The sequence below is a fragment of the Clupea harengus genome, chromosome 3 (genome assembly GCF_900700415.2).
Source record: "Clupea harengus chromosome 3, Ch_v2.0.2, whole genome shotgun sequence".
Lineage (NCBI taxonomy): Eukaryota > Metazoa > Chordata > Actinopteri > Clupeiformes > Clupeidae > Clupea > Clupea harengus.
Genome location: NC_045154.1, coordinates 22,018,437 through 22,040,734, shown reverse-complemented (window position 1 = coordinate 22,040,734; position 22,298 = coordinate 22,018,437). Strand labels below are relative to the sequence as shown.

The 22,298-nt window shown below is 38.6% G+C and overlaps 1 protein-coding gene across 15 annotated transcripts in view; it reads right to left on the bottom strand.

The window, feature by feature from the left end:
- Positions 1 to 7,509, bottom strand: part of si:ch211-272n13.3 (ankyrin repeat domain-containing protein 26) — a 32,993-nt gene extending 25,484 nt beyond the window's left edge. For 4 of the 15 annotated variants that reach the window (XR_004163419.2, XM_031564943.2, XM_031564950.2 and 1 more), the window contains exons 1-10: positions 4,867 to 6,040; positions 4,134 to 4,248; positions 3,057 to 3,230; positions 2,056 to 2,162; positions 1,807 to 1,944; positions 1,112 to 1,272; positions 898 to 933; positions 612 to 648; positions 435 to 507; positions 295 to 355 (exon numbers count right to left, since the gene is read on the bottom strand). Coding sequence is in view for 14 of the 15 variants with exons in the window: in XM_031564943.2 (XP_031420803.1) it covers positions 295 to 355; positions 435 to 507; positions 612 to 648; positions 898 to 933; positions 1,112 to 1,272; positions 1,807 to 1,944; positions 2,056 to 2,162; positions 3,057 to 3,230; positions 4,134 to 4,248; positions 4,867 to 5,069 (1,105 nt within the window). In the remaining variant the exon portion in view is untranslated. The other 11 variants (XM_031564956.2, XM_031564955.2, XM_031564953.2 and 8 more) reach the window with 9 other exon arrangements.
- Positions 7,510 to 22,298: the final 14,789 nt, after the last annotated feature.

Below are 22,298 nucleotides of genomic sequence, written 5' to 3'. Positions count from 1 at the left end.
CAGAGGCAGAGGGAGGGCACTACAGGGACTTTACCTTTTGGGAGTGGTTGACAGGGACAGAGGTCATCTGGGGAGGTTTGGAAAAGGGAGAGGGTGCTACTGGGTGCTTGGGAGTGCTGTTCAGCAGAGGGGCCCTAAGGGGGGGTGGGTTGCTTTCTGCTCCATCAACGCTCCCACGCTCGGACTCACTCCAAGATCTGTCAGGGTCAGCCAAGACTACGGGATAGGGGTGAGATATTAAAGCCACAGTCACAGTCTACAGAACGTCTACATCCACAGAACACTGATAATTACCTTCAGTCCTGTCTTTCTTCGAGGCACTCAGGAGTTTCTTAAGGTTAACCTTTTGCGGTTTCTGCAAATAAAAACAGAATTAATTCACTGCAAAGTAAGCGAGGGAATTTATTAAAACATGAAGTCTTGTAAAGTCTGACCTTTGGACTAAGATCCAATGCATCATCTTCATCTGAAGATGGCCAGGAGTCTGCAGGGCCACTTTTTGATGCCCTTTTTGGAGAACGAGTTTCATAATCAATTTGATATCATTGTCACAGTTGAAGAACAATTCCATAACAATGCATGTGACAAAAACCCTCTTCAAAAACACGTACCTACTAATGGAGTCTGTGTGAGAGTTGTCTTCAGTGTCTGTAAACATAAATATGTGTTGAACACAATTCAACACCCCCAACTCCCTGGTTAAAATAAAACCATGAACAAAGATTGAGAGAAACTAGATCAGATCTCTCATAATTACCAAATTCAGTAACCTCTACTCTTACAGACACATCCAAAGTTGCGTGTTCAGTAAAACCAATCATTGCCAAATGTTAATTGTAAGTCATGCTGCGTCTGATCTAGTGTTTCTTCATCAAATGTCACAACTGCCATTAATACCTCTCCCTGCTGCCATTGCTCCTGACAGCTGGAGCTCTACATCCAGTCATGTGGCAGAGCATGAGGGGTAAATGAAACAATCCAATGATTTCAGATACAACACACTGATGTATGTATGACAGATGATCAAAGTAACCATGACTACGGGCACCAACTAAATACTTACATATAACATTGATTGGGGGGGGGACGACAAACTTTTGGAACTGCTCACCATCTTTGTCAGTGGCTGGGCCGCCTAATGAGAAGCCTGCCTCCATGTCACCAGACACACTACCCAGCATGGATGTTCTTTTCTTCTTACTGGAGTTGTGTTGGGACGGAGAGTGCACAAACTTGCGCTTTGTCCCGTGCTCGATGATCAAATGTGAGCACCTTCAAGAAAAAAGAATATAAATGACAACTTGGCTTTCTCTTACTCTAACCTGTACATGCACTCTATGACTGCACTCATTCTTTTATGGTACATTTCCAGGTCTTATTTTGGACGTGAAACACTTAGCTCAGAAGCACTGTCTCAATCATTCTAACTATAATCCATTAAGGATAAGTCAAAGTCAAAGTAGCTTTATTGTTTATTGTGGATAATTAACTGAGGTAAGGGGCAAGGAGGTTAATGTGTACATTAAGATCACTTGGTAAGTGTTGTTGGTTGGAGTTTCAGTTAGTTGTATAAACAAAGTCCTGACCTATGTTTTGTCTTACACCTGACCTGATTTTGAACCAAACATTTAAAATGCACAAAGCTGTTGTTCATATCCTGTCCTGTTTTCATACACTATCCAACCTTGAACGCTGACATGGAAATCAAATCACACCTGAAACTGACAAAAATAATACTGTTACTGTTGACAGGTTCTGCAGATGGTTACCACCAGCGAGATGACCCTTAATGATAATTTCACTCACGCGTGATGTCCATTCATTACTGCATAGTCATCAGATGTCCACCCTTTATCGTCCTTGATTGTGATATCAGCATCGTATTGCAAGAGAAGTCGAACCATACTGATTTGTCCATTGCAAGAGGCCATCATCAAAGCTGACCTACAACGGAAGGAATCTTAGGTGATTTACATTTCAACAAACCAATTGAAAGAAAAGAAGAAAAAAAATGTCATCTTCACGAACAGACCCCTTTTGTGACTGATGCCTTACCGGTGCTCCAGGTTAATGAGGTCGACATCCCCACCCTCCTTCAGAAGGAGCTCAGTCATCTCAGGATGGTTCTCCTCCACAGACAAAATCAACGGAGAGTTTCCATCCTAAAGATCAACAGTAACAGTTATTCCTTCATCTGAACCAAAAGCATCCACTGTGTCCAAGGATTTGTTTAACTGATATACAATTGTTTTAAGGGAAAAGGTTTTGTATCCAAGGCATTTCAGAAGTCTTAACATAAGCCTTAATCTTGACTCTGAATTTGATTCCTTGAAACTTTAGGCTGCCAAAGCATTAAAGCCCATGTTAGGCCCATCACTAGTGCCTTACTTAAATGTGACTGACACCTAAACTTGGTTAGCCTTCTGTGACAGAGGAAGTAGTGTGCATCAATTCTTGGCACTTCTACAAAGAAACGTATGAATGCAAAGCGACAAGCTTGTATTTTACTCAGGTGCATCACTCTTGATTAAAGTATAAAAGTAGATGAGAACTACCATAATCCTATGATTTCATAAAGGGAAGAATACATCGGACTAATACAAAACCCTTACAAGACATACAAGCTGTGATCTGGTGCATCAAAATCTGTTCACTGTGAGGAAACTGATGAATTAATATATTCAATCTCACAATAAACATTTTCTACTAGAAAAAAAAAAAAAAAAAAACTTTTCCTGGATAAGCAAATGGGATACCTCATTACTCTGTTCCTTAATTATGAACCTTGTTCAGACTAGGCATCCTCCAACACCAATCCCTGCTCTTATCTTTATTTTTATTTATATATTTTATTCCTATTACCTTGTAACCCACTCTTGCCTGTAACTCTCCTTGATGCTATTACACCTGCATTTTCTCTACGGGGATTAATAAAGGTTTATCTTATCTTATCTTATATATGTTAACCTTTTTGATCCAGGAAGAATCCTGGATCCACTCTTAATCTAATCCGGAGTCCTGCTGAGGTGTCCTCTCCACTTGAGCACCTGCCTCACCTTATTCTGTGCGTTGATGTTGGCCTCGTGCTCCAGAAGCAGGACGCCAACGGAGAGCGAGGGGATCCGTGCTGCCAGGTGCAGCGCTGTGTTCCCATTGATGTCCACGAGATTGGGATCAGCCTCGTGCTCAAGCAGGAGGGCTACACAGCGGTCCTGCTGGCACTGCACCGCCTGCCAAACACATTAGGTTACACGTGCACAGTACCACATACGGATGGGGATATTTCCACAATATATAATTGTCTCATTTAGAGACTTAAACTGATCATTGAGGATTTTATATTTACAATCTGAGCAACAAGGGCTGGGCGATATATTAAATTAGTTAGATTAACTTGAGTTTTTGAACGATGTGAAAAATCGTAAAATCGAGATTAGCATTTCCTCTACTATGACTCAAGCACCAGCACCGGCACCAGCTCTCCTCTAGAGTTACCATAGAGTAACGACCATAGGCAGTAATAATGTCGGTATGTAGCATCTTCATGTCACGTCAGTCACTAAACAATGCCATTGGTCTGTCATTGAAAGGGTCCTTAATTAGATGTGTTGGAGTGGCTCCCTGTTTTCAATGTTGTGTCGCATTAATTCTGCCGGTAAACCGTAGATTAATCGCAACCAAATTACACTGGTGGTTGAGCAATGATGGTTTGTGCAATCGCCAGTGATAAACGTTAAGTCACACTAGGGCAAAGGTTACACATCAAAAACACACATAATCAATTAATTCTATCTATGCTGACAAACAAAGCCTGGGCCTACTGTCAACGTCGACTGCTGAAAAACTGTGAACTGTACTTCTGTAAACTTGTTGCACTCCCATCACTTCTACATTTTTGTGGTCCCTATTACAAGATTTTATTTAGAAATACCGTGCTACAATTTTACATTCATATATCTTTTGGGGGTATAGTTGAGCCCTTATGCAAGTTGACAGAGCAAACACAGCAGAATCTAAACCATGGAAATATGCAACATGTAATGTAATCTAATCATGACAAGATTACACTGAATCCTTTGCTTTGATTACTTCAGCAGGCTTATTATTTTCTTTCTCTTTCAGTTAAACCATACCTTCATCAAGGCGGACCGGTTTTGATTGTCACATAGGTTAAGTTTCACTTTGGTCTCCACCAGGAACTGGACCACTTCTGTATGGCCATTGACACAAGCAATATGAAGTGCAGTTCTGTGGACAAATTGAGGAGGGAAACATTTTTGGAATACCTTGACTGCATTACAGAATGTAAAAACATCAGTGAATGTTTCTCATGCCATTAAACAAGTAGAAAAAATAAATATGTTGATGACTTAAACGTCTTTGAAGAGTTCTGGAGAGGAAATTTACTTTTCCTGTTGACCAGATACACCATCCAGTGTGAACTATGGCTAAGGTTTGTCCTACTTTTTATATCATTGTTAAAACTGTATTTAAATGTTTAAATGTTTAACTAGAATGCTGTATACAATACTGTTTTTACACCTCATCTATAACAGCTGGAGATGGCCACATGTAATTGAACTGACATGTAATTCAGGCACAAGACTTAAGTTCCTCGTACGCTCTCGTTAATGCATGGTGTCATGTCCATTTAACACCAAAGCTTTGCTGACACAAAGCTGTTGCAATGTCTTAAAGCAGCAGCCCTACTGACTGTGTGAAAGTAAAGGTACATTTTTCCCAAGTTCTATACAAATACTTAGACATATAACACATGTCTGTCTTATTCCAGCTCGATAAGTGCCAGACTGCAGAAGATGAAAGAACAGGTGCCAATATGCCTCAATACATTTGGATAGAACTTACCTATTTTCTTTGTCGAGCTGGTTTAGATCATTTTTCTTTGCAAGCTGTTTTAACTTCGATACATCCCCAGCCACGGCAGCCTTGTGCACCTTTCCCAAATCTTTCTCCTTCAGTTCATAACCGACCGATAACACACTTGCTGTTTCAGACGCACTGGGGGAGAAGTTTTTCTTCTTTTTGGTAAATTGGAATATTTTCTTCATTGTGCACGACTCTGCAGCTGACTGCAAGACTGCATCGCCTTGCAGGAAATCTACCTGACACGCATGTGCAGTAGGATGATCACCTTAGGAGTCTTTCGCATCCCTAAAAATAAAGTGAGAAAATCGGCTTAAGCCATTTGACAATGTCTCAGTCATGTGCATGACGGATCGAAGAAGTTGCTGATGAATATATATAGCTACAAGCTAACAAAATCACCATTGGAGTTGGCTGTACCACTAATGGTTCACTTGCCAGTACGCCATAAAACCCAATCAGATAGCAAAGTAACACTAAGATAGAAATGCCAACGTTTTGTCATCGTCATTAGATACTAAATCCTTGCAAGCCGGTGTCTATCGCTAGCTAGCTCATTTTAAGTCCTCTTAGTTGGCTTGTACATCAAGCAAGCGAGTAAATGAAACATGCAACAATGTTAGTTGATAGTTTTAATTATGTTAAGAAGCTAGCTACGGATAGCTGTCTTGCACATTCCGAAATAATCTCTGTTGATGAGTTTGGTAAAGTCAGCTACCTGGCCATCTAGCTACCGTTGGCTATCTTAATGTTTTGCCTTTTATTTTTTATTTTGCAGCTAGTATCAGAGAAAGGGGGTTTGCACCAATGCCTAAACTTAATACTTAATTAAGGTACAGCTGATTAGCAAGAGAGTTGCTGTGTAATTTATCCTAACTAATGTTTGTATTGATCATCGTTCAAGCTCACATTGATGAACCAAGCTAACCTCATCTTCCATTGGTAATGTTAACGTTAGCTACAAAATCAGTATCAGATAGCTAATGTTACCAGGTCTGCCGCTATCTAGCTAACGTTAACGCACAGATGAGGGATACGTTTAGTTAAATGGCAACATCACCCAAGAAAGGAAAACAAAGCGCTTGCCAATGTTAGACGTCATATCATATTAAGGGTTAACGTTATAGCTAAGCTATCCTAGCTATCTATCAGTTTAAAGTTACTCGTCAAACTTACCTTTAAACATAGCTGCCATCAAAGCAACATGTGGTTTCCATAATTTGTGTTAGTTATGGCATTGGAAATATTACAATGCTAATACTAACCGCAACCTGTTCAATTGGTAGAAAAGATTAGATAGCTAGCATAGCCACATTCAAGACACTGAAAAGTGCATGCAGGGGCGACGTAAAATTGTATGGTTGAGCCGATTTACAGTTCGTTACCATGGTAACCTTTCATGAGTGGCCATCTCGTTTAAGATTTACCATCCTACAAGTGTTATGTAATTGTACATCTCTTCCCTTAAAGCTATTTAGTGATTACGGGGACGTGTACCATTTGGTTACCTTTTGTGAGAAGGATAAATGCATAAAACCCAGTAAATAAGCCCGAGTTCCGGAACTCTGGCAACCTTGTAAAAATACGGTGAGGTGATTAGCTATGACCACCCGCGTCACTTCGCCACAAAGAAGTAACCGCGACATTTAAATCTTTGCCAAAACTACGACACGTTGGGCTCAGATGAAAGGAAGATATTTGCACAATCAATCAACAATTGTCAATGTTTTGTACGAATGGCTTTTGGCCGATAACGCCAGTACAGTTCTATCTGTAGAGAATAGCAGCAAAGTTAGCGATAGCTAACGTTAGCCAGCCGCGTTACTTTGGAGTACGTTTGGTATGCTATCGCTAACTTTACGTTACGAGCCTGCCAGAAACGAATTGGGTTAGCCATCAGTTGTACTAACCAAAGCACGAACCACTCTTGATTTAGAATAAGTTAGATACATTGTCATTAACCTGCGTATGTTACACATTTCGGTTGACAGAGAGAACCCCAAAGACGTGGATGACAGTTTTGACATTAGCCAGCTAATATAGTTAGCTAGCCAGCTAACTAACGTTGCCAAATCTGACGTGCAACATTTGTAGCCAAGTCGACTATGTTAGCTAACGTTAGCTATCAGCTAAATCACCTTATAACTACAATTTTCATTTTAATAACGTTTGAGAAATGCAAAGCTATCTTAAAATGAAAAGCATGTCGATACCCCGCGTACCTCTGGGCCTTTCAAATAACGATGAACAACATTGCAGACCACTGAAAGATATGTTGTAAATAGTGACAGCTAATTGTATTGATAGAACTAACGTTAGCGATAACTGTTGCTGGACTCTTGCGAATCCTCCCACATAAAGCGCCCCTATCCACGACTTTGGAGTACAAGTCAGAGTTAAGATGTTGTTTTGTTTTTGTTCAGCAGCTGCTGGAAAAGTTACTAACTATAGTCATTAGTTTGAACGTGCCTGTCTGTTCTCTTACCCCTTACGTGTCAGAGTAGGTCAGCCATATAGGCCTAATCCAAGGACTTTTGAGTCTGATAGAAACAAACAAAACATCATTCTCTTCAAAGTGTTCTAACGTTATGTAAAGTAGGCCTATGTTTTTTTTTTATTCAAGGCTAAGCTGCTTTTTTTCCTCACCATTAGATGGCGATAGAATCATTCTTGTATCAATCATGTATTTTTTCCACAGAATGTAACATTTTGCCAAAATACCCATTGATATGAGGTTCAGTGGATCACTGGCCCATTTGAGTAGAGTATGCACACCACTATGTCAAAAGGTGGTGTGGATATTCTATAAATATTTCAACAAAAAAGAGCAAGTCACAGAAGGACCAACAGATGGATAGCAGGCACCATGTGAAACACAATTCCAAAGCATTGAATTTCAGGTATAAAACCAGTCTGCTGTTTAAGGAACATTCACGGTTCACAAACAGTATTTTTGTGTCATTTTTCCATGCTTCTAGTCTTAGAAGCTGGTAGCATTGAAGCAAACACATTTAATGTTGTAGAGGTGTGGACTCAGATGTTCAGCTGGTTGAACGTCACCAGCTGCATCTTTGTTTGGTTGGTAGGCCTATGTCTTCACCTCTTGAGTACTGTGTCTGGGAACACTTCTTGCTGGACATTATCTTCCTGGTTACAGCAGCATTCACGATGCCTGCAAAACAAAATAATCAACTCCAGATACGTCCCCAGACATGCACACTGATCCATCACCACGCACAGTATGAATGATAGTTGCAGACAGGGTTCAGAAAGGCATTCATAAGTGCTGAGGTATACATATGGTGAAACGTTACAGAACCCTCTTATTTAAAATGATCAGTACATAAAACCAGCTCCCCAGCGTCTGTATTCAAGTGAAAACATTTAGCTTTTGTCTAATACACTTTTTCCAGTAGTGGCTTTTTGCCAGATGAACTCACATTTGAAGAATTGATCAGAACACCCAAATGTTTTCAGATCTGGAGATCAGTTATTGATCGTGTTATGTCTGTCTGAGTTTTGGTGGTCCATCAGGTTTTAATTGCTGAAGTATCATTGTTAGAACCGGAATACATTTTCTGAAATAATAACGGGGCTCTTCTATTAGGTTTACCACTTGCTCTGAGTAAACTTTCCCAGGTTTGTCACTAAACCACATATTTGGAATACCCCCCAGGATATCCCCCAGCAACTATATATAAACAAGAAGAACAGCAGATACCATCGTTTTTATGGTTGTATTTAAAAAGCGTTGCTTGATGCCAACGATGAAGTTAGGACAAGCTGTACAGTCTTAAAGGGTTTTTTTTGTTTTTAGAATCGAGATGAACTGGACTCCTGCACCTTCACCTTTTGACCTCTGTCTTATCTTAAGCGGAATGTTCTTGTGATAATAGGATAAAAGAATCTCTCAGTCAACCATGATCTATTCTTCTTGTCTCACATTTAGTTAACCGTAATCTATAAAACTGTTGTGCTGTAGCCTGATATTTTAACTCTGTAGATCATCCCAACAAATGAGCTCTGACAATCTTTCAAAACAAATATATGGTAATAACATTCCTTTTACAGTGCACTCAGGGGTTTTTGTTTAGGAAAAATTGGAATGCTTCTGGAACTAATGACATAATATCTGAAGGCTAGTAGTTGACAATTGTTGACATACGTTGTTCAAGGTGTTTTAATGCATTTATTTAGTAAACACATGAAAACAAATACATAAAAAGGTTGGAACTGAGAAAAATGTGTGTAAAGTTCACAGTAACATTGAGATATACTGTTTACCTATTACACCTTCAGAGTTACATCTTCAGTCCAGTCAACAAAACAACTTACTGCACCTTTAATAAAGAAATATTAAGATAAAGCTGATAAAGCTAACTAACTTACCACCCACAGAGATCATTGTTTAAATTAGATTTCCTCTGTATTTTACAGTCACTCATTCAAACTACTGAATGGTAATCAGATATATTTTTATTTCGGAAGGATTCCTCAAAGACTTAAACTCCTCTGACCAACATCCTGCCTTTCTGATGTGATTTTCATGAATCCATGTTATGGCACCCACAACTGAACAGCACCTCTCACCAGTCAGGGTCGGTGTGTGCCAGTTGTGCCTGCGCCATTACCACTCGCAAAATATAATCCTGTGTGTGACAGCTGATGTATCCAACACCAAAGAATAATTGGTGCCTGCCCAGAGCTGTGGCTTAAAAACTAGTACATTTTCATTGATGCCCAACAGCGGTCTGGAGAAACCCTGTTAAACCAATTGGTTAAAAGAATATGTGTCAGCCAACAAAATAAGAAAAATGCACACAGAAGTTCTCATTAAATTCCAATTTGCCCACTTATCCATCATTGGAGACTGGGTGGGCATTCAAAGACTAGGGTAACATATGACACTTATGAACACAAAATATCTTTTTCATTGCCTGGAGAATCAGTGTTGTTTTTGAAGATAGACTCAGTTCCCTTATTAGTTCATTATTATAAGTTAATAAGTCTTCTGACAGATCCCAAATCAAATAGTTTTAGAACAAGAGAAGACGAAGGGCTTTTGACCTGCTGATGACCACAACTGCTGTCAAATTAATCATTACACAGTACTTGATGGCAGCCAACAGCAGTTTTATTAAGGTCTCATACAGGGTCATGGGAACAATTTTCATGAAACAGACACAGGTGTATCTATGTAGGGATCCTTTCCATGTTGTCAGACCCTTATAACAACATTTAGGAGCCTGTCATTGGATAAAACAAGCGGTTTACTTTAGCATGCCCGCATGCTCCCTAGGATTTCATTGTATTGCCGTTTGCTTTGAAAATGAAAATGCTTTGAAGACGACCTTGATGTTTTTGTCCTATCAATCAATCAATAAGGCATATAGGCCTTATAGGTAAAGGAAATGTTTTTTTTTGCCTTAAAGAAATTAGGCTACCCATCCCTACTAACATCCTCATGTACCTTTCCACTACAGTATATTCAACATAAATAATTCCCACGCTTAGAGGGGGTCTCCATGCTGAAATAAACTCCCGAAATCCGGTCCGTTCTTCAAGTTTGGCGTGCTCATTTAGATTCTATCAACAATGATAATTTAACAGTCTAAATATTTATATACCATGTACTGGATTCAACCAAACAAATGATGAGTGGCTAGGAAGAGGGGAAGCTGCCTTCCCCTCTTCCATCCGCGGGGTCACGTACGTCAGGCAAACGGGTGCAATTGTTATTCACCTTGAGCCATTCAAATACAGAGCACAGGCATACAGGTGTCTCACAAAGGGCAGAAGCCACCCTTAAATAAGGTCTAAATTATGGGCAATCAATTCATCCCTTCTCTAATGAGGGTTACCAGCTGAGAACGGCTTCGACTTCAAGATCTTCTCGTCTCTTCCCTTTGATGTTGCCCCATTTGCAGAATAGCATTATGTCACACGCGTAGCTTACAGTTCGTCGCCTTATGATTGGGGCCCAGTACGTTCCCAATGCTTAAATGTTGGCAAAAATACCTGACTTGACATTTTTTGATAACAGGTTAGGAACTGAATTCTATCTATGTTTCAAGCAACATTCCCAAGTGGGTTTATCCGGGGGTTCCATGTTGACCCCATGCAGATCACACACACATGGGTTTCACACTGGATCTAGATGTACACATTTACAGTAAAGGTATAATCAAAACCCCAACTTCTGCTACATCTAGTATTGTAAATGCTAACTTCTGCTACATCTAGTATTGTAAATGCTAATGCGAAATAGATATGGCACAATAGGTCAAAGTTCACAGGATGCTGGTATCTATACCAGGGGACCAATGTGGCTGCAGGTTATCATTCCAACTGAGCATGAGCGAAGCAGACTCAACTATTAACTGATTTCAGTCTTTTCTTAAGATCGATCTTAATGTAAGAACAGAGAATATAAAATAAGAGCGTGAACGCTAAGGCTAGTTTATTTATATGTCAACAGTGTTAGATATAATTAATATCTAAAAGTATGATGATAATAATAATAATATAATTCAAAGATGAAACACTACGATGCTGCAGAGAGATCCAGCATTTTAAAATTAAACCCACTAATTCAAAATGTTGCAAGGCAGTTAGTCATGGAAAACCCTCAGTCCATCAGCCATTAGTACTACTGCCACTGCTGACTTCAGAAGCCAGCTATGCACATCATCAACCGGCTCACTCAGGATGACTCAGTCAAACAAATATTTCCATTGGAGAGGAAAGCTTTGGCAAACATCAGGCTGACACATTATGAGTTGTGATCATTTACTTGAAATGGGTTATTTGGCATGGGGAATAATGAGAAAACAGGGTCATGAGGAGAAACATAAATAATGCATCAAAACATTAAACCTAGTGTACATATGAAGTCGTTGGATTGATGACAGAGGTAGTCTTTTTGCACTGGTAAAGAATGTTGATTGTCCTTTTCCACAGAACTGATATACCAGGCATCAAGACATTGCCTGAAAGAAGAGAACATTGCCCTGGGCAGACCTTCTTTATTCATTAATATACAGTCATGGCCAAAAATATTGGCACTCCTGCACTTCTTTCAGATAATACAGCACTTCTCCCAGAAAATTATAGCAATTTGCTTTGCTTTAAGATTCACATGTATATTGTGTGCATTGGACCAATGTAAAAAAAGCCAAATCTGATAATTCCATAGAGAATTTAAAAAAATGTATTGGAAAAAATGATTGCCACCTTGTCAAAATTGTGAGAAATAATTGGATTTCAAGCATGTAGTGCTTGTTTAATTTGTATTTAAACTCACCTGTGGCAAGTCACAAGTGCAAATTGAGGGAAAGCATGGACAATCTCAAGGCTATAAGTCCATCTCCAGAAATCTTAATGATCCTGTGTCCATTTGTGAGTAACATCTTCAAGAAGTGTACAGTCCATTACACTGCTAACCTCCCTGGACATGGACAGAGAGAAGATTGATGGAAGAAATGCAACAAAGAATTGATCAAATGGCGGATAAAGAACCTTGATCAACTTCCAAACGAATTCAAGCTGACCTGCAGAAACAGAGTACAACAGTGTCAGCTTGCATTATCTGTCACCCTCTGAATGAAATGGGACACTATGGTAGAAGACCCAGGAGTTTGCCTAAACTTATCTGAGGAAGCCAAAATCCTTCTAGGAGAGATGCTCCTGTGGACAGATGAGACCAAAATAAAGCTTTCTGGTTAAGCACTACATTGTACTGTTTACATAAATGAAACGAGGCCTTCAAAGAAAATAACACAGTTCCTACGGTCAAACATGATGGAGGTTTACAGATATTTTAGGGTTGCTTTGCTCCTTCTGGTACTGGATGCCTTTATTATGTGCATGGCATCATGACATCTGAAGACTACCAAAGATTTTTGCAGTGCAATGTAGGGCCCAGTGTCAGAAGGCTGGGTCTCTGTTTCTTGTTTTTTTTGTGTTGTTCTAATGCAAACAAAAGAAACAAACATATGAATACCAAAGCATTTTTAATTGCAATCGTTTTCTGGGAGAAGTGATGCTTTATATGAAAGAAGTGCAGGTGTGTCAATATTTTGGCCATGACTGTACGTACGTATGTATGTATGATACATCCATACATCCATGTGGTGACTGGCGGGTTTGACCAGTGTCTAGAGGAGGGATGCCACCAGATGGAAAATGGAACACTTGTGTGCTAGAGTGTTCCGTTCTGTTCAACGCTCTGTTGTGGATCATGGTTCTTTATCCGCCATTTGATCAATTCTTTGTTGCATTTCTTCCATCAATCTTCCCCAGATATCTCTCCCCCCACAGAGAATTATAAAGCACAATAAAACAGAGAGACATGAACCTTCAAAAGAATGAGCAGCTGTATTAAAATGGTTATGTAACAAAAGACAAATGGAAATTATAAGTAATAAATTGAATTATAAGTTAGATGATAAATGGAATTATAAATTGGAAATCTAAAAACAAAGACTGCAGTTCTTAAGAAAAGCCAGGGGAAAATCCAAGGAAAAAGCACCTCAAACACCTTGAGTGGACACATCTCGATTGTCATCAAAAACCCAGTCACTTGAGACGCAGATGCAGCTGTGTCACACAGTTCTACCAGGCACCCAAGGGGCCTGGTGTGTCTGCACAGACCCAGCGTGATGGAGCCAACCAGGAGGAAACCAGACAGACAAGAACAGGGCAAAAAAAAAACAGAGAAATAATTCTCTAACATGACTTAAACATGCAGGCCAAAGTTAATAAATGGAATGGCAACCGAAAAAGAATGATGTAAACAAAAACAGGGCAATGGCCAAAGAGACAGTCCACAGCGAAAAAGCACCTGGAATTAAACCTTAGCAGCCATAAATTAAAAAACATCATGGCAATCAAATTACCCTCTGGAGCATTACATAAAAGCTAACAAGGTGCTGAAACCGTGAAACCAGTAGACCGACTACAGCCAAACAGACCACAGAGTGGCTGGTCTGGTCTTTGAGATCCTGAGACACATAATCAAGTGTGGAAAACAAACAAAAGACTGAAGCACTGAAGAACAACTGCAGAGTCAAACCTTTCATACAGTATAAGGGCTGGATATCCTTCTGGTGAAGACCATTTCAGACAAAAAAAGTCTTATCGGTTCAAAAACAGTGATTTGTGGCATGCAAACGTTTCCCACAACACCACAGTTTGCAGGCGTGCATCTGTCACTCATGTTACTCTTAAAGGGCCTCCTCTCTTTGTTGATGCAAAGAACTCCCTTGCTCTTTTCTCCTTCCAAAATGGCCAGGGCTGAGCCTTTTTTAAATCGTAAGTGTTTGGCCATGAGCTCTTAATCTAAGGAGATATCACGCTAGTTATATAGATAGCAATGGTTCTCTGACTTATTAGCAACCACCAGGTCTATTAAGGCAGAAGTCACACTCCATTCAGGCTTTATGCCAAGACCTCACATGATGCTCATGAGGGGGCAGTTTTGATATAGGTTGGTAAGAGTTGTAAGCACACATCACGGTTTGCTGTATATGTCTATCATTACATGATAATCCTTCAGTAGTCATAAAACCACATTTGTAGTTTGTAAACTTGAGGCGCTACTTAACACTGACATAATTTTCAGGCCTTTTTCACTCTCAAATTCAGCATAATTGAAAAAGTGCAAAAGTGAAGGGGTTCATTAATTAATTTTGAGGACAGAGGGTTATGTGAATAGAAAATGATGCTTCTCATGAGATGTGGGAGGAAGAATGAACTCAGTGGAAATGTCCTGCCAATTGCCCTCAGCTATCAGATGTATACAAAAGGCCTAAATGTGTTAGGTAATAGTTGGATCAGAACAACCAGGGTAGAGATTCTCACTGTGCAAAGATCTGTGCACAGTATTTGAGAATCAAATTAAGAAAAAGGGGAGATGTAAATATTTTGTTTAACATATTTTCAACTCAAGATATCAGTGATCCAGGGTGTCTCGGACTTTGGCCTGTATGATATTTTTTTATTTATTACACACATTAATCAGCATTTTCTATGAATTACACAATAAATCAGCAAAAAGGCTTTCTATTCAGTAAAATGGAAAGTGCTGAACCTTCGACTGTTTAAGTGAATACTTTTACTACCAGCAGCCAATGACAGCCTTAAGCACTCAGAAACACTGTACTGCTTCAATGCCAGCTTTCGAATATTCCAACAGAGATTCTGATGAAGAGTGTAAACGTGCCATCTCCTCGTTTATCAAACTGACGTGCTTAGTCTAGGGCCATGCATTGTGTTGCCTTAGCTCACCTTGATTTACCTGGTAATGAAAAAACAGTGCAACTCTGATTGACACAGGAATTATCTCTTGGAATATTTTCAGTAAACTAGGCTCCAAAGCATATAATGGGATGGGAAGATTACATTTTTTCATGAATATGAAATATTTCAAGGCCTCAACTCTGACCTAACTAGATCGCACATTGCATTACAATTACATCACATTACAAATCCAAAACAATTTCCATCTTTAGAATGAAGGTCAGAGCACTGAAGGGACAGGATGGGTTAAAAGGAAGTCCACAAAGAAATATCCCCTTCCACAAATTGTTTTTGCCTATACTCATTTGACCCCAAGAGACGTATGGAAGGATGTACCACCTATCGTGGATACTGTGAAATTCAAGGATACTGATTCTTGGAACAGTTCTTGAATGAGTTGGTAGTCTCCTAAAATATTCTTCACATGTTTTTTAGAAGGAGTTTTGAAGGATTCGACTAAACCAGGATCTTTAACCTAAGCTGGTTCTTTTATCAAAGGCCCATTGCTCTTTCCCAGTAGGTAGACTCCAAGAGAATATTTACTCAGATGCTTGCAATCACATTTAAACTCAAGTCTTATATTGTAAAGATATTAAGTACAACAATTTAGTATTATTAGTATTTTGTACTCTCTTACAGTTTATCATTTAGCCTGTTGTCTCATCTCAGATTTCCTCTACCACATCAACTGACTATTCACAATGTGATAAATATGAGCTAAAATGATAACTGACAAACACGTGAGTGTGATGACAATGGATGATTTGGACATTGTTAAAAATAGGTTGGTCTCATTGTTGACATTTTAGCAGTGCCAAGAGGATTGCTTCCATTTCCACATAAACATGACCCCTGGTAGCTTGACAGTGTACACTGAAGATGACATCGGGGGCAGTTATGAGTTCTAAGAGTGTAACCAAAGGAAGTGCTCCATTCTTTTAGACTCCACAGCTTGAAGTGATTTACAGTGCTGGATTGTGGAACGTTTACTTGAGGGCTAATGTCACGGATCGTTACGGGAGATGTTTTTCTATGTATGTCTCGAAAATGTTTTGTTGAGCCGTGTAAGAGTGTTGACAGTTAGAGGCTGCAGCAGCTCTGATATGGAGGGTGAAAATGTTTCCGCCGTTGGCCAAATATTCCTGAAATTATGCACAATAAACTCTTTGATTTAAAAAAACTTTTTTTGTAATACCTGTCATACTGATTTCTGTTGAAATATTACTCCCTTATTGGTACACTTACTTTCTGTCACTCTTTTTGGCTCTCTTTCTTTCTGTCAGTCTATCTATCAAACACTTAAACATTTTAAATGTATTTGTTGAAATGTTAGTCAGCGAAGTGACCATTTGATATTTTCAGTGTATGTTCATGATAAATACTAGCAAAATGTACAAACATTTCTGTGTGTGCCGTATTATTATTATTATTATAATTATTAATAAAAACTTATGCATCAGACTATGACATCTTCCCTTGTACAATGTGACACGTCTATGCCCCACAATTACACACACATTATGAAAAGTTTTTCATGTGCTTACCTGTTTTCTGAGTGATAATGAATCTGTTTGTCAAGACCGTATTTATACTATATATATATAGCCATCATACAGAACTTGGCTTTCAAAAGTAATCCTGGCCTAATAGATCGCACTCACCCACAAATTCTAAAACTTTCCCTGGCTTCCTTTCTTGATATATTGCCACAGAAACACAAAATGTACAAGATTTATTCTTGGATAGATCTTGGAGGCTACACCAGAAGCCAGACTAGGACTGTTTGTGTAATCTTGTCATAGTACAGATGAGTCTAGTCCATCTTATTTCCACAACATATTATGACCAGACATGGTAGTTGTCATGTTTGTGGCACCTACTAATATATGGAAAGAGACAGTAACCCCTTTTTGCTGGATATTCATATTGGCCAGAAAATTTGCCTACATAGTATTCTTCAATGAGCCTGTTTAAGAGATAGTGCTTGGATCTTATGCAAGATGAGCATTTTGGGTAATATCTGAACAAATCTTAGGAGTCCACAGTTTCCCATAAGTTAAAGGATTTCAAAAACAGTTAAAATTTAGTCAAAACTTAACTGACATATATATATTTTTATATGCAAACACATTTTTACGGCGATTCAGACTATATTTAAGGCAGATGTTAGAGCCATAAATAAGATGTGTATTGTTTCTGGAATAATATTCTTTTGTTATTATAATGAATATCTGTAAAGTAGAGACTCTTATTTTGACACGTTGTTTTGACCATGTGAAGAGAGCATGCTTAGTTAGAAGGAACAGAGAGGCATGGAGGTTCACAGTTTTTTGACCGTGCTAGCTTAATTGTGAAGTAAGACAGATATACAAGAATCATTTATTTATGTATGTACATGGATACCTGAATCTTTAAGAAGATAAAGACATTTAAACGTTTAAGCTTTTGCAAGCGTTCAATACTTTCCCCGAGTGCTTCAAAAGATGACGCAGATATTGGATCTGCTGCCATTACAGCAGAGGCACTGTTTTGATCTGAAATATTAGGATTTTTTCCTTTGGAAATCCTTAAAAATATGAATTAAACAACACACCAGAACAGGGAAAGCCCAGGGTGAGTGAGGTGGTGAGCTGAGAGAGAGTAAATGTGCAAAGTGAGTGAGGGTGGCCAGCAAGGCAATTAAGCAATTAAGAGGCAGAGGAATGACAGCCTGTCTAGATCAGTGGAGAAATTATTGCTGGCATAGGAAGATACACAGACACATTTGGCTCTGTATTGTAGATGCTTACATTATCCCTGCAAGGTGTTTCAGGACTCTGGAGAACCTGGTTGGACTGGCATTCAATCAAGGATATTGTGGGGAAGTCTCTCAGTAATGCTTAGGTGTATCTTGAGGTGTGTCGGTTGTTGTCTCCGATATTGACATGTGTCCTAAACCATCGTGAGTATAGTTCATTACACAAAGATATTTACTAACTAAAGATGCATTTCCACAAGAAAATGCGAATGTAATTGCGCTGCAGCAACAGTCGGCCTTTATGGGGCGCCGTTTGTAAAATGTTGCACGTTCGAAAATCCTGCTCAGTTTTGCTACATTTAGCATTTTCATATGGAACAAAAAGCACGACAATATTCGAATGTCACTTTTTCAAGCATTTAGAGAGAAATTCATGTAAATTCATGCGATAACTTTTCCAAGGATATTTTTTGGCAGTAACACAAAGTTGTTAAATAATATAAATATTTTATCTAAATGTTAATGTTAAATGTTAAATGTAAATGTTAAATATAAATGTAAATGTTAAATGTAAATGTTAATGTTAAATATAAACGTAAATGTTCGATGTTATATATAAATGTTAAATATAAGTGTTAAATGTAAATGTTAAATGTAAATACAAATATCAAATGCTAAATGTAAATGTTAAATGTAAATGTTAAATGTAAATGTAAATGTTAAATGTAAATGTAAATGTTCAGTCTACATGTCAGACTTGACGACAGAACATTAGAATATTTACGGTAATTCATAGCTTTCAGTAACAGTACCAGGGATACCTTGCGGGCAAAATGTGTCGACCAACAGTGGACATCGTCGAGCAGTGCAACCTACTCAATTACGATCGCCATCAAACACAGATCATACCACAATAGCCAGACAGAGATATCTAGAAAAAATCCCATTTTGGGAACCTGTGATCCCTTTACTGCACCCGCTGATATTTGTATTTCTATAACGTCGTAGAAGTCCCTGCCTGAGCTCCAGTTTGGAGATATTTACACATATCTAATAGAAAATCCGTCCCCCTACACACCTCAAAAACTGAAAGCCTACCAAAAGCACAGATAGTAATTTAATTTTCAGAAGGGGATGGGTTAATAACGATGTCGTCTGGAAGGTGAAAACTAATAAACATCTTCATTATCAGAGCAAAGATGATTGCCATTTAATAGCTAGCTACCAGCTAGCGAGCTACATGCTGTTAGCTAGCAACCTTTAGCCTACCCAACACTGTTCTTTATCATTTTACACAATTTCCTGGTTAACAAAAGTACAACCACCTGGTCTGGCGAATGACAACTGGAATTATCTTCCCAAGTATTTTCTACTGGCATTGTAGTATTACCAGTTGGATGACAAAATACAGTAGCCTAGCCTAGTTGATTAGGTACTTGTCGCAATCTCAGAGCAGAAACGGGGTAATCCAATTTGAATCGTGTTGATGCTTTGTTTCTTGACTTTATTTCTTGATCTATTCCCGTTTTAGGTAGTTATTCTGATGAATGAGGCGACCAAAACAGGGTTAATGCTTTTATTGCAAGCTCCAAAAAGAAGGCTACTTTACTGCCCGCCTGAGAAAAGTTGACCCAGAAGACGTCTACAATCAGCTGGAAACAGCCGGGCTTGTCTCCTCGCCGATTTGAACAGCCAACCGAGCAACAACTGTCTGGCATTTTACTACCTATGTCAGACAATTTTAAAGCGGATATATTAAATAATCTTGAATGAAAGATGGTCAGTTCCAGTATAAATTCCAGTGGTAGACAGAGCTGGTGATTCTGACGTGACGTGAAAACTATGAAAGCCAATTACCGTAAATATTGTAAGGTTCAGTCTTCAAATCTGACATGTAGACTGAACATTTAACATTTACATTTACATTTAACATTTACATTTAGCATTTACATTTAACATTTACATTTAACATTTACATTTAACATTTATATATAACATTGAACATTTACGTTTATATTTAACATTTACATTTACATTTAACATTTACATTTATATTTAACATTTACATTTAGATGAAACATTTATATTATTCAACAACTTTGTGTTACTGCCAAACATTATCCTTACATGAATATCTCTCTAAATGTTTGAAAAAGTGACATTTGAATATTGTTGTGCTTTTTTCCCCATATGATAATGCTAAATGTACCAAAACTGAGCAGGGTTTTAGAACGTGCAACATTTTACAAACGGCGCCCCATAGGCCTTTGCATACCGCAACCTTTGCAAGTACGTGGATGCTAACACTGCGTTACAAAATAAAAAGGTTTGACCCGCCTACCACCTGAGCAATAAATCTCACAGGGCACAGCGCAGTGGTTCTCCAACATCAATGACCCACTGACCCACACACTCTACTTTTAAAATATGTATCACTCAATGTTCAAAATTAGTTGATGGTCTCTCTTCATTGTATGAATGCACCTTGTTAAGATCTAGAAAGAACTGGACCACTTTGTTCCCCTGAAGAGTGTCTGTTGTCTTTGCCTTCTCTCTACAACAAGAGATGGCAATCAAGACTCTTTTCTTAAGTGGTACCTTGAGGTGGAATGACCTACCTAGTGTTATTTGATGAAGTGACAGCCATGGTATATTCAAAGAGTATCAAAAAGCATTTAAAGACTCACCTCTTTAGCTCTCATAGGTCATTCCCATGTATTTGTTACAAGCCCAACAATCTTTATTTCATTATTACTGCAAATTTTACTGTGATCTGATATACAGTACTGTTATAAGCCTTTTGTTGTATTGTGTATAATGCTTTAGTTGTCGGCCACATTGTTTTTTTTTTCCCAATTTGAATAATTTAGTACAACAGTTTATTGAGTTTGTCACTACAGAGATTTGAAAAGGGGCAATTAAATGTTTCTGTAGTTCCTTGTTTTAAATATTTCATATAACAGAAATGTATTATTCAAACTCAAGACATATCAATGTGCTCCACTGAAGTAGCCTAATTTAACAAACAACTTTGAATGTACTAGTTAATGTCCTCTGACAGTGTTTGAAATTCATGTTCCTTACATAATGGTCATGTATAGATTATAATCCATTATGCTTGCCCTGTGGAATTAAACTACAATACTTAAGTTGAATTTTGTTTATTTTGTATTTTTTTTTATATCTAATATTTGACTGAGTGGTGACTGAAGTAACTAGATTAGCATTAGAAGAATATTCACTACTTTAAGGAGGAATGGATGGTATATTCCAGCAGCAGCGCGAGCCTCAGTGGGATGATATATAGAGAGTGCTGACCTTTGACATAATGGAGATAACGGACCAATAATGCCTCAAAGGAAGATTAAGTCATAATGACTCTGCGCTGATTTTCACCCACATTGGGCACATGAAATGAAATCAATACAACAGTGGACTGAATTATCTCTTACTGACCTCTTGGGGGCAGAATAGCGTACAGGGACAGAAAGCATAGCAAGTGTATTAACTGTGTTTCAACTGCATTTGCAAGTTTTTCAAGTTTTTCCATAATGCATAATCCAGTGGCTCATATCCATTGCAGATGTGGCAGTTTATTCCAACTCGTTTTCCAAACTGCATTTCTGTACAAAGTATATGGTTTTCACCTTGAAGGGTGTGTGGTTAACGTCCTTGGAACCCAGAATGGCACACATATCTTGGCAAGTCTCCTGGAGAAGTGGAAGAGTGATTACACAGGCTGGCATGGTGGTGAGAGTTTAGGGTTAGTGTTGGCATGTTTGTGAGGGGGGATATCTCCAGCCACTGGCCAAGAGTTCAAAGCTGTCGTGGGCCTTCAGGAGGCTGATGGACCTCTGTCACTAGATATTTGGCCATGCCTGCTGCCATGCCTAGTATGATGGATGATGCTTTTTTTGAAAGGATGTTTTCTGGATAGGCATGCCCTGAATTAAGCATTGCAGCCCTTACAGAAGCACAGGTCTGCCTCTCCTTTACAACTTGTTTGGGTGGCATGCTTCGTTAATATTCAACCAAGATGTGGATGTTAGAATGGAAATTGGTCATCGTATGAGTCATAGGTGTACACGACAGCTCAATAGTTTGGGATCCCCTTGTTTTCCATGAAAATCATAAAAACAAGATTCTTCGCCAAAAGCAAAGTTTGAAGGACACAATTATTATCTAATTAAAAATCATTATTTCTAACCTTGTCAATGATTACATTTCCTTTTCATCTTGCTGCGTGTCCTATTCAAACACATTTCATGTACGCTTTCATGGAAAACAAAGACGTACCTAAGTGACCCCGAACTTTTGAATGGTGGTGTACACAATCATTCTGCCAGCAGGTTTTTGTCAGGGAACAGCTGAGGGAACA